General features: G+C 29.0%; 1 protein-coding gene across 1 annotated transcript in view; it reads right to left on the bottom strand.

Annotated features, from left to right (window-relative positions):
• The window catches only part of LOC123305123 (protein dachsous), a 471,584-nt gene that overhangs the window by 17,065 nt on the left and 441,132 nt on the right, over nt 1-13,387 (bottom strand). The window contains exons 6-10 of the mRNA XM_044886752.1: nt 6,785-6,948; nt 6,255-6,593; nt 4,325-5,414; nt 3,826-4,215; nt 3,370-3,742 (exon numbers count right to left, since the gene is read on the bottom strand). Coding sequence (XP_044742687.1) covers nt 3,370-3,742; nt 3,826-4,215; nt 4,325-5,414; nt 6,255-6,593; nt 6,785-6,948 — 2,356 coding nt within the window. The remainder of the gene's footprint in view (nt 1-3,369; nt 3,743-3,825; nt 4,216-4,324; nt 5,415-6,254; nt 6,594-6,784; nt 6,949-13,387) is intronic.

Genomic DNA, 13,387 nt, shown 5'->3' with positions numbered 1-13,387 from the left:
TGAGAATTGGATATCAGAATTATATAAGCCATATCAAATAGCTGTCATAATTCTACACTTGTTTGCATTTCATTCTGGTGTAAAACACGTAACGTAGACGTGAGACAAGGCTCTATGGGAAAAGGTAATTTAATGGAGAGTGTTCTTAGATTTGTTTCAAGTGCGAGTTTAAGGTTCCGTACCAAAAAATTTTTTCGGGAGTTTGTTAAATTTTACTTGTCAATGTTTGTTCTTTTGTGTTTCCAAGGAATCAAAATTATATTTTTTTCAATTCGATTTTTCTTGTTCTGTTTCCATAGTGCTCAAAATATACGCAAAAAACAGTTGTTTTATCGGAGATAATGGTTAATATGTGGCATTATGGCATTGAAATTGTAAAAACCAATAAATATTCAAAGTTATCGAGATGTGTTCGGTCGTGTTTTGATCAAAGGGCGTATCCCAAAAAATTTCTATTCAAATTTAGCATCTATTAAAAAATGATATAGAGTTTAAAATATAATACTATTTCTTTTGAAATACATATTTTTATCAAACAACAGCAGTGTTGATGGACTCTGATAATTTTTTAATCAGATTGCACAAAAATTCCACGGTTGTCGTCCTTACACAGAACCTATTTTAGCTTTAACAGTTTAGATGTAATTTTTGATTTGTTGTTTAGTTACCCACATGGCCACATTCACTAACGATTTGATTGCTCATAATAAAATTAGATCATAAAGTAAATATCAGTATTGTATCATAAAATAAGTAACTTTTGGTTAAATAAGGTAGGTACGTTGCTTTACCTCTTGCTTGAAATGTCTAATTTAACTTAAAAAATGAATATATCTTTTAGCTTTTTTATGATTAATCCAATTATGTTAATTCCATTCTAATTTCGTAACTTAGTATATGGGATTCTTTTTACATATTTGCAAATTAAGGATTAACTAACTTTTGAATATATAAAAAATATTAATAATTATAAAGTTGCAATTTTGAGTATGCAATTTTGTTAGTTTGTATCGCATTGAATTCCCATAGTAAACGATGCATGAGAAAGTAATAACTTATATAACAATTCAAAAGAGATACATTTTTATTTTTATTTTTTTTACAAAAACAAAAAAGACCAACAAATTTGAATAAAAAATGTATATTTTAATGATTGGATACAAGAAACATTTTGCGCACATAGGCATTCATTATAATTTTTTTTTTTGTTTTTTGTATTTCATTTGTTTTAATCTGAATTTGAATTTCAACAAACTGAACGAATACGAAAAAAAAAAGATATAAGCAAAAAAGAAAATAAAAAAAATAGTTTTATTTATTATTTAAAGAACAGTAGCCCGTCGCATTTTAGTCGCTTTTAATATGTACACTACATATATTTAAATACGGGGAGAAGAAAAACGGTTCCAAACAAACGCAGTTGGTGACCACCATTGAAATGCCAACTGCTAACATTCAATTGTCTCTACTTTTGGCGGTAAATAAATGCATTGTCAGAATGTTTGAATGTTTGTTTGTTCTTTTGAATACAAACAATAATATATATTATAATATAAAGTTTTAGAGTTAACCAGTGTTTCTTAATCTATGGTTTACGGACTACCACCAGTCAATAAGATTAACAGATAAGATTTGTATACGTATATATAAAGTAAATGTATGGATGGCTATGTGTGCTAAAATGAACGAAACCAATGCTGTGGCACAACTTTGACAGTTCTCTGTTTGTTTTTTGATTTGTTTTAAATACACAGTCATATTGTTAAAATTCTTTTTTTTTCTTTTTTAAATATGTACAATGGCTTTTGGTACAAAATTTTCAACATTTAGTGACTTATCCTAAAAAAGGTTGTTTGCATCTCATTAATTAATTCATGGACACTAAATGATATATAAACATTTTTAAGTCTTCTTAAATACATGTGAATTTAAATTATTCAACTGTTGAGATTAACTTGTTAACTGAGTTGCTAAAATATGTATTTTGTATGTTTTGAGTCTCTTTACTTGTCTTACTGGTTTAACTACGTTTTAAACGCTCCCAGAACAGTAAAAAAAAAATCTACAACAGTCACTTTACTTAATCTAATAGGATGACAATTGTTAGAAAAAATCACAGGCAGCTATTCTTATATGCGTTTCTATGTACAAAAATCTAGTAGTTGTCAATCTCGAAACATAGTGCTATAAAGTCAATCAAAGACTAAAACCATCTAAGGGAGCGAACTAGCTATGGTAGGTGTGATCAACAAACAAGCTAAATGATTTAGAAAAAAATTTGAATTTACTAACTCGAAAAGAAAGTGATGATTCTTAAATATTTGTACAAATAGACAGTGTGCTGAATCAAAGTGTCAGACAGTGTGTCAGACAGTGTGCCTGAATAGTTAGGGATGTTTATTTTCTTGGATAATAAGACAATTTATATTTAAGTGTATTTCTATTTCATGAATGAAGATTGTGCAACTTAATCAGTAAGATGCAACTTATATTCGAATTATCTTTGGTTTATTCAAAGTTTTGCCTAGTATTAGAAAAATCGTATTGAGTTAAATTCGATGCAAGGAATAATCAAGTTAAATACAGAAACTACAAATGTAACAGAGTTTGAATACTTATTAGTAAATTTGTTAAGAAAATACGCATGCGTCGAATATAGGCACGGTATATTATATAATGGATTAGGCTTCATAGAGGACTTATGAATTAGTGAAGATAGTATTTATGAACCTTTACAGCTATAATTTTTAGAGCCACTGCTTTAGATTCCCTAACTTTATATGTTGTAACAAATAATGGTTGACAATTTTGTCCAATACTTTACAGAAAACTAATTGTAATACTTTTCTTAATTCAAATAAAAATAATAATAATAATATAGCTATAATAATAATTCAAGTTTATTAAAAAGCAAGTTTAGCTGTGTTGTGCTTGCCTGTATAGCTGCAACCATCCCGTAAAACAGTAACAATGTATTATAAACTTTACAACAAAAAAATTACATTTATTGTTTTAAAACAATTTGAAAATTATGACATTTCTTGTGCAAAATGGCCGCCTACTGACTTTTTTATTAAGTCAAGTATGTACTTAACTTATAAGAGAGTATGAAGTATGCAAATTAAATAAATTTTTTTTTTAAACTACCTTTAAGTAATGTGCCTTTATCTACAAAGAGCCGATCTTTATTAAATATCTTATTTTTATTTTTTTTAATGTAAATAAATATTATTTATAACAATTACTTATTATTGCATTGTATTGTCACGGGTTTGTTTTTATAAATATGATTTTGACCTTGGAAACATTATAAATATTCTATTTGCATTAATTATTAAAAAAGGAACAAAAAATTTAGTCAAAACTTACCCAGCTGTTGTGATAATCCCAGTTTTATTATCAATTCGAAACAACCAATCTGTTTCATTCGCCAAGGAATATATAATTCGTGCATTTACACCAATATCAATATCCGATGCATGAACAGTCAATATGGAACTGTCAATTGTAATATCTTCTGGAATTGTAGCTGTATATCGACTCCGGTCAAACATTGGATCGTTGTCATTTTGATCTTCAACATGGATGGAAATATTGCATGAACCTTGTAAAAAGATAGGTGAGCCATGATCTTGTGCCATAATTGTTAACCAATAACGACTGTGTGTTTCACGATCCAGGGGGCGAGCACTTAATTCACCGGTTTGTGGATTTATTGAAAACTTGTTACCAGTATTCCCACCTAGTTGATAAAATAAAATACAATGAAACGATTAAATTTATCAAATAAAAATAAATGTACAAGAAGTAAGACTAAAATTTTACCTGTAATTGTGTAACTAATATCTGCATTTGGTCCAATATCCATGTCAGTAGCAACCACAGTATGTATAACAGATGTTTCACTGTTTTCAGGAACTGATAATGGATAACATGCTCCTGGTTTAAATTCTGGTGCATGATCATTCACATCAGTGATCGTAACAACTAGTGTAGCAACATCAAACTGTGAATTTTCACTATTGCCAGAATTTTTCGCTGAGGATCCAGAACTTTGTGTCATTAATCCATTGTCAATTACATAAATTGGAATAGTATATTGGTCTTGTATTTCACGATCTAATATTGACTTAGTTGAAACAATACCTCGTACGGGATCCATTGAAAAGCGATCATTAGCAATTCCTGATGGTATTTCGTATGTTAAATTTCCACCTAGAAGAAAAATATAGAAATTTTAGAAATTTTCGTTTTGGAGATTTTTTGGAGAAAAGTCAACGTAGACAAGATTTTTGGAGAAAAGTCAACGTAGGAAGTAACTCACCATTTGGTAAAGATGATTTTGCTATAACCTTAACCACAAAACTACCAAGTGGGGCATCTTCAGAAATATTCGCATTATAAACTGGACTAGTAAATCGAGGAGGATTCACTTTGGAATCTTGCACAATAATTTTTAACACCATATTCGAATGTTTCGGTATTGGAATACCATGATCACTCGCTGTAATATTGAGCTCAAAACTTGTACGATCTATTGTTGAGGATCCATGTGTTGCAATATTCATTAAAGAGCGACTTAATGTTAACATGCCCGTGTCATAATCCAAAGCAAATTTTGAATCCTCATTGCCACTTGTAATAACATACGTCACACGACCATTATCACCCGAATCATAATCCACAGCAATCACATAACACAATGTCATCCCTACTGTCACACTATCACTAATTATTAAATTTTTGGTAGGTGGTAGCACAAATTTTGGCACATTATCATTTGAGTCGGTAATCACTAGCCGCGCTGTCATAGATGTAGATAAGCGTTCTGTTACATTTGTTGATTGATCCATTGCAATTACAATTAAGGTATATTCTGCTAATGTTTCATAATCCAATGGTGCTAATAGTGTTAATGTTCCAACTAATGGATCCACAGCAAATGTTGCTGTATCGTTTGGATATTGTTTCTCTAATGCATATCGTATATCGCCATTTGATCCACTATCAGCATCAGTTGCTGTGAAATTATAAATTGATGAACCAACAGGAGTATTTTCTGGTATTGGAATAACAATGGGATCTTGCCGCCATTTTGGTGCATTATCATTTACGTCATCAATATCAACACGTACTGTCACAGCTGAACTTTGTGGATTATTCATTGCACTTGTATCTAAAGCACGTATTTCCAATTGATACTCCGATTGTGTTTCACGATCTAATTGACGTGCCACAACTAATGAGCCAGTATTTCGATCCATATCAAATGCATCCGCTATTTTATCCGTTGATAATGATGTTAACGAATAGGTTATGTGATTACCATTTCCTTGAACAATATTATTTTCTGATGATGGATCATTTGTTGCAACGGATCCAACAATAAAACCAACTGGAACATCTTCGCGTACCTGTAAGTAATAATTTAAAAAAAAGAATTATAATGTATCTAAATCTGTCATTTAAAAATGAAGATACAGGTTATGTTCACTAACCTCAAATAACATAACAATTAAAAATAAATAAATAATAGTTTGCGATTTGAAGTGATAACAATGTTTATAATTACGATGTAATTTTCGTTTGTTCATTATTTTCTTACAATAATTTTTTTAGAAAACAATGTGGAATAGAATTCAAATATATTTTTTGGATTTAAATTTAATATATTTTTGTAGACATTAAATAAGAAAGACAAATGAATATATCGTTTTAGATGATAATATTTTATTTTGTATTTTTGTAATGTCCATCAGAGATGAGAGGGCCGATGATCTGATGAAGAACACAATGAAACTGATGACATGATGTTATATGGGCATCCCGCTGCCAATGTGTGTATAGTCGAATAAAACAAAACTAGCTTCATCATTAAATTATTTATGCGACTTGCCAAATTACATTCCATCCGTGTGTTCTTCACCAATAATAATAATCATAGACACCAAACAGTTGATAATCGTGTTTGAGTATCGTGCAAAACGATCATATTCAATTATTAATTACTCTCCTAACCTAATTTTATTTTATTTTTTATAAATATTTTTCAATTAATTTTATTTAACATTATTTTTATATGTCACTACTTTTGACCACTTTTTTCTACTTATCTTTTTTTCTAATTCATGTGTAGTTCGTATATTCATGAAATTAATAGAACTATTATGGTGTACTTTTGGAAAGAAAATTATTGATTTTATAAAAGGAAAATGTTAAATAAATGATAAAAGACGTTTATTTTCTTTACTTACCCGAAAAACAAGACTAGAACTTGAAAATGTTGGACGGTTATCATTTAAATCCAAAACTTCTACACGTAATAATCGTACAGTTTGTTTTGGTGGTTTTCCATTATCGGTAGCAGCTACAGCTAAACGATAGATAGCACGTTCTTCATGATCTAACACAGTTCTTGTACGAATAACACCAGAGACTGGATCAATAGTAAATATACCATAACCATCAGAATCACGACCTTTTAGAATAGAATAGGTCACAGATGCATTATAACCATTATCACGATCAATTGCACGTATTCGTACAACTTCTGTATTCGGTGGTTGTTCTTCACGCACGCTTACTACATCCTCCTAAAATAAGAAAATAAATGAATTAGAAATATAAAGGAATAAAAAGTTCAAAGACGTCAGATAATGAAGAAGTGTACACAATATAAAAGATCTCGAATTCGAATCTCGTCTACATGTGTATATTTCTTCATGTCAGATGCGTCTATATTGATGCCAAGAATATTTGAAGTGCTTTATAAAATAATATTTACTTGTGGATCAACTAATTCTGGTGCATTATCGTTGACATCCGTAACTTGAACTCGAACTGCAACTCTTGTACTTCGCGCTGGTGTACCTTGATCACGTGCTTCAGCTACTAAATCATAAATTTCCTTAGCTTCACGATCTAACGGTTCACGTGTGACGATTTCACCTGAAATGAAAATTTATTTGATTAAACATTTGCTTTTGATGTATTATGACAGATTTATAATTTTAAATGGGAACTTTTTTCTTTGAGAGTGGTAAAAATCTTTAAGTTACTTGTTAAGTTAATTTCCCTTTTTAACTATCCTTCCCTCTTTCCTTTTCCGATCCTCAATTTCTTAACCTTAACACACTCTTGACCTCCTTAATTCTATTTTGCTAAACTTAAATTTTCATGAATAATAATATTAAGAAAGTGAAATAATATTTATTTTTGGTATTAATGATTTAATCGAAAATAAGTCATAAAAAAAGTTATAAATTTCTCTCTTTTGGATCATTTTATAAAATTATGCAAAAATAAAAATAAATGCACATAATATAATTATTTAAAACATGTGTAATGTTTTTTCATTTTTAGTAAAAAAATAAATTTAATAAAAAAAACGATGCAAAAAAGTAGTTTTTATATATAATTTTTTGTTTTTGTTGTTTTAATGTGTTTGTTACCGGTGTCACCTTTCATTAATATCTTATTATTTATTCATGCAAACATGGCGTTCAAATCATGTTCACTGATATCAATGAGCAATATGTAAACAAATCTTGATCTGTCTTCATGTGAAGAAGAGATATCATGCTGAATGATACAAAAATAATTTTTTTATTTTTTTAATATATCTTTTTTATTTTCTCTTTTTTAAATAAATATAAGAAATATAAGTTTTCATTTTTTTATCTACTGTTAATAATGATAATAATATAAATTAAATCCCAAAATTCGAAGAAATCTTGTTATTACAAACAAATTTAATTTTCATTTTTTGATTACTTTTCTTTTTTCTTTGAATACGACAAACGAAAATTCATGTGAATGACATACAACCTCTATGAACGGTCTAAAAAATACTGAAAGCACAGTAAAATTTTTAGATTCTTTCGAATTTTCCTTTTTTATGATGCAAGCAAAAAACCGAAAAAAATATAGGTGCCAAAAAGTTAGAGAGCTTTACAGACACACAAACGTATAGATACATATGTATACTATATTATGTATACTATACATATATACATATATACATTTATACATATAAATTTTAACGATGGTCAATTTTGACATCTAGTAGGTAAGATCGATGAATATTTGAAGAAATTTTTCCAAAATTTCACCATCAATACAGAAGCGATCGCTCCATTTCCTTCGGCAATACGTTAAAAACTGTATAGCTTTCGACAAAATAAAATCCTTCAAAACGATTTGCGATTGGACTACAAAGCTCATAAGCTCATACGCTTATTTTTCGCAGCTATTTTTTTTAGATTATGCAATACTTTTGGGAGAACGTGGTTTTGCAATACTTAAAAAATGAAAAGAAAACAAAATTCTGGTTTTTTAAAATGATAAATGAAGTACTTTTTGTGTTTTCCCATATCCTCCATCGTTTTCAACATTATAGTAATTTGTTTCACACTTTTCTATAATCATTTCAAGTTCTAAGCTTCAAAGCGAATAAAACTTTGAAGTTAAGAGCATCACAAGAATACTGCATTAGGTTTAGAAAAACGAAGTAATATTATTTCATCTAAATGTTTCGAAAGTTCAACATAGTTGAAAACTTATTTACAATTAGAATAGTATTTATACTCGATTTGGAGGAGATAGTGAGTGCTATACACACACGCTTAGCAGTTTAGTACCTATATAATTGATTAGATAGTTAACGTACAATTAAAATACAAACAAAGCAACAGATACAGGGATATCTGCATATGCATAAACGTGTATAATAGAGTAGGTACCTACCAATAAAAGAATATGGTCATTTTGAATAGATATCTACAATGACGGTCATTTTCGAAGTAGGAAGGATACTGTTACATGTTTTTATGACGATGTTGATTATTTATGAAGATTACTTATACATACCATAAAATAAAATAATATTTATATACACAATTGACTAATATGGTACAAATTTATTATAACTGTTATTCGGCAATATTCTTTTTGTTGAATTTTTAGTAAATTTATACAATTTAAAAGTTGATACAAGTACATTATGTTTGTCGAAAGAGTACCACGATTTCAAATGAAAATTTGTACATAATATATGTATTCTTGTATTATTGCTATTTCATTGCTAGGTATAGAAGTAAACATTTTCAATAGCTAGGAGTTGGTAAAAATAGTTACCTACGCTACAAGTGCAGTGGGATAAGAGCATTATTACCGTAAGTATGCAAAAAATTTGCACAATGAATGCGTATAACGAGTTGAGCTTTCGCAAAAGTACGTTAATAATGCATTATCACATGTTTATCGTACAAAACTTTATCTACGTTTTTAAGATAAACGAAACTATGTCCTTCTTCTACATTATGCAGTTGCATGTTAATTATGTGTACTTTAATTATAAATATTTGGCTTCATAATCGATTGAATTAAATACGAAAATAATGGTTAAGGCTTGCCTGATAAAAACCACTCAAGGAAAAATTTGATTAAAGTTAATTAAATTAAAAGTAGCAAATAGTCAAAAATCGATAAAATTTCATACAAATATCTCTCATCTGGTTAACAAATGGGTGAAGAACAACCTAAAACTTCTTAGATCTCTTAGACACCCTACGACTTTCTTAGAAGCTTGTAAACTAGTCAAAATGGACTAAAAAATGGTCAAAATGAATTTCTATTTCTTTTCAAATTTAATTTTCGATATTTCTGCGTACAAGGATCGATAAGGAAGGTGCGCAGCTTGATGTTACAACAATAAAAAATTCTAAATTTTTACATTCCACGTCTAATGGTTTTACGCGAGATATCGAAAATGTTCGATATCGGTACGTAGAATTCGTTTAAAGGTTTTTTGTGCTATGCTGGATACACGTATAGACCTCACGCCGAAACTAATCCAAAATTGATTCAGGAATGCTCAAAAGTATTACGTCCGTTTAAAGTTCATCTTTTCTTTACTTCGAACAATTTAAAAAGAAAAATGTTTGCAAGAAGTAAAAAATAGGAATATTCAGAGAAGTCTAAAGCGTTTCTCGGAATTTGAGACTAATATTTAAGCTCTCGGAAGAAAAAAAATTGTGTGTTGTAAAATTGTTATTCAATACTGATTGTAAAGTGATTTACTGAATTTTGATAGTTTATGTAGTAAGTAACAATATTGTTTAAAATAAAAGTTATTAATTTGTATGTTTAATATATTTAATAATAGTAAATATTTTCCTACTGATGAGAAATAAATATTCTCCAATAAAAAAAAGAAGATATCCGAGCGGTACTATACCTAGTAATGTGATGATAATACCATGAAGAATTACTAAATAAATAAATAATACGTATGTTTTTATAACTAAATATTAAATATTTATACAGTCAAAATCGGATATAACGATATTGGTAATAGTGACAAAAGGTCCTGACTGAATCTTTATATCACTACATAGTATAAAACAAAGTCGCTTTCTCTGTCCCTATGTCCCTATGTCCCTTTGTATGCTTAAATCTTTGAAACTACGTAACGGATTTTGATGCGGTTTTTTTTAATAGATAGAGTGATTCAAGAGGAAGGTTTATATGTATAATAACATCCATTAAATAGTGGAGAAGTACTGCTATTTTTGAGGTTAATAGTTAAAAATGTAAAAAGTAAATAAGTAAAAATGTAGTGTATGAATTTAGATATTCCAAAGATAGCAGGAAATCTTCATGGTATAGGGAAAGGGGGATTGTTTTACTCCAAATTTAACGCGTGCGGGCCACGGGCAGTAATGAATAAATCAAAACTACTGGATCGATTTTAATCACATAGGCTATATATTTTATACCCGTGCGAAGCCAGAGCGGGCCGCTATATTTTTATATACAACGTTCACAGTTTTTCTGTAGTGTATTTAGTATCAGCATTGCACCCGTGCGAAGCGGGGGCGGGTCGCTAGTAAACACATATACGAATGTTTCGATTATGGCAACACTGATTTTAACAACATATCGGTTATAGCGAATATTCACTGGAATTGTAGGTATAATGACCAACACCTGTACATTCTCTCATTATATTAGTTAAACAAAATAATATTGTAAATGAATTTGAACCTTATAAACTTTATTTTTATCTTTATTAACTTTATTTTGGGCTTTGTCAAATAATAGATCGGTTACAGCGACCAATTGACATTGGTTTTAGTCAGCAATATAGAGTGACATGTGTAAATATGCATATTCTTTTACTTTAATATAAAGATGAACATATCGCTTCGTCATAAACGATTTTGACTCTAGTAATATAGTAATAGTATGGTATAGCATGTATGTATTTATTATAAAAAACATACAAGAAATAGGAAGAATTTCTCTAGACACATAACAATGTCAGAATCAAAGATAATTCAGTAAGTAATTATCTGTAATTACATTTCCTATACTGTTAACTGTTGATATATAAATACTACCTAATATATACTTATTACTTTACTATTCGATAGATTGTACGAATAGACAATAAATTATTGAATTATTAGGTAAAGATATTCATCCATAATAAATAAATCAACGTAGGCTGATATATGACGGCTTAAATGCTTGTAAAAAATTATTCTAATAGCTTCATTAAGTTACCATAGCTTCATGAACTAACAGTTACCAAACCCGTATCACTGAGAAATTTCAATTTTAAAACCGATTACCGATTTATAGCCTTCATTTCCTTTGCCCTCACTTACCCTTTTCTCTACAATTTTATGGGTTTTAATTTTTTAGTGCGGAAACTTAATTATTTTACAAAATAAAAGGCACCTAAGTTATACCTTATTATCCCAAAATAATGTTTTATGAGACACATCTAAACCAAATTTCAAGTGGACACGTCTTGTGGTTAATTTACATAGTAAACTATATGTGTGCCAAATTTCATCCAAATTCTTTAAGCTGTTTTTGCGTCTAAACATCTAAACATCTAAACATCTAAACATCTAAATATCTAAATTTCTGAACATCCAAACATACATTTCATATTATGCTTCTGATCTAACTTGAACTTAATTTATTTTATTTTTAGAAATAAAAAATCAATGGTGAATCAAACAGAGTCACTATCAAAATATCAAGCGACTCAGTGGGTTAGCGTAACCAACTCCGTATGAGGTATATTTAAGGTAACCTAACCTTATATGAAGATAACAAAGACAACCGCGAAAATGAATTATAAGACACTGAAAAATGCATTATTTTCTCATTAGAATTAAGTTAGAAAAAATTTATCAATTTATTAAGCTCCAGGCGCAATTATGACAGAAAATTCAACATTTCATGAATTTTCTTAAATAAAAAATGTTTCGGGCATGTAAAATAAAATTTAATAAAGCCAATTAATCGATAAAAATTATTAGATACTAATAAATACAAACTGGAGGCTATATTTCCTATTACTTTAAAATAAATTTTCTTTCTCATAAGAATTTGTCACATCCAAAACATATATTTTGATTGACTTTAGTTGAATATTTATAAGCTTCATACAAATTTCCATACATTTATAAATTAAAGTTTTGATCATATAAAATAAATACCGCTAATCTAATAACTAATCAACTTCACTAATGAACTCTATGAATGATTTATTGCAATCTTTCTAACATTAAATAATTTTTTTTTGATTGGTTTAACATTCTAGCATTAAAAAAAATCATACAGATTACATCACATATACAGTCAAGAAGAACAAGATAGAATATACAGGCTGTATCTGAAGAAATAGTCAATACCCAAGGGCAGGGGTCGGCAATCTGCGAGCCACATGCGCCTCTTTAGATGTAAAACTGCGGCTCTATAGTTTCAAACGCAAATATTACTTATTTTATAAAAAAAATATTTAAAAATCGTTTTGAATCGATTAAGGAGTATTAGCACTGTAGCATAGAGTACTGTAGCAGATTCATAGTGGATAGTAGTGTAGCAGATAGTAACATAGTGTGTAGCAGATTCATAGTAGATTCATAGTAGAACCTCTCAACACAAATAGTAACAAAATCCATATTGAACCATTTGGATTTGATACTTGATTTTTAGAAATGCAATTAATGGATTGCAATAGTAAACTTTTGTGAAGTGTAAACTAATGAGCACGATAAGATTTTAGATAACGCCTTTTTTTTATAAAATGGCGGCCAGGTGAAAAAACGCCTAAAATATGGAACAATTTTATTTTTCTATTTTATTTTTAAAAATGAAAAGTGGTATAAATTGTTAGGAAACGATATGCAAGTGTTTAAAAGAAGCAAGTTTAAATTTTAATGATATGAAAAAAATTTCAGTGCAATGATTATTTGAGATAATACAGGGTTTTAAATCCAGAAGTGATAATTTTGCTTGGAAAGCGAATATCTTGGTCCAAAATGCTTATACGGCTCAAAAGATTGCCGACCCCTTCCCAAGGGGA

This window comes from Chrysoperla carnea, chromosome 1 (assembly GCF_905475395.1).
Source record: "Chrysoperla carnea chromosome 1, inChrCarn1.1, whole genome shotgun sequence".
Classification (NCBI taxonomy): Eukaryota; Metazoa; Arthropoda; class Insecta; order Neuroptera; family Chrysopidae; genus Chrysoperla; species Chrysoperla carnea.
This window is presented reverse-complemented; position numbering and strand designations above follow the sequence as displayed.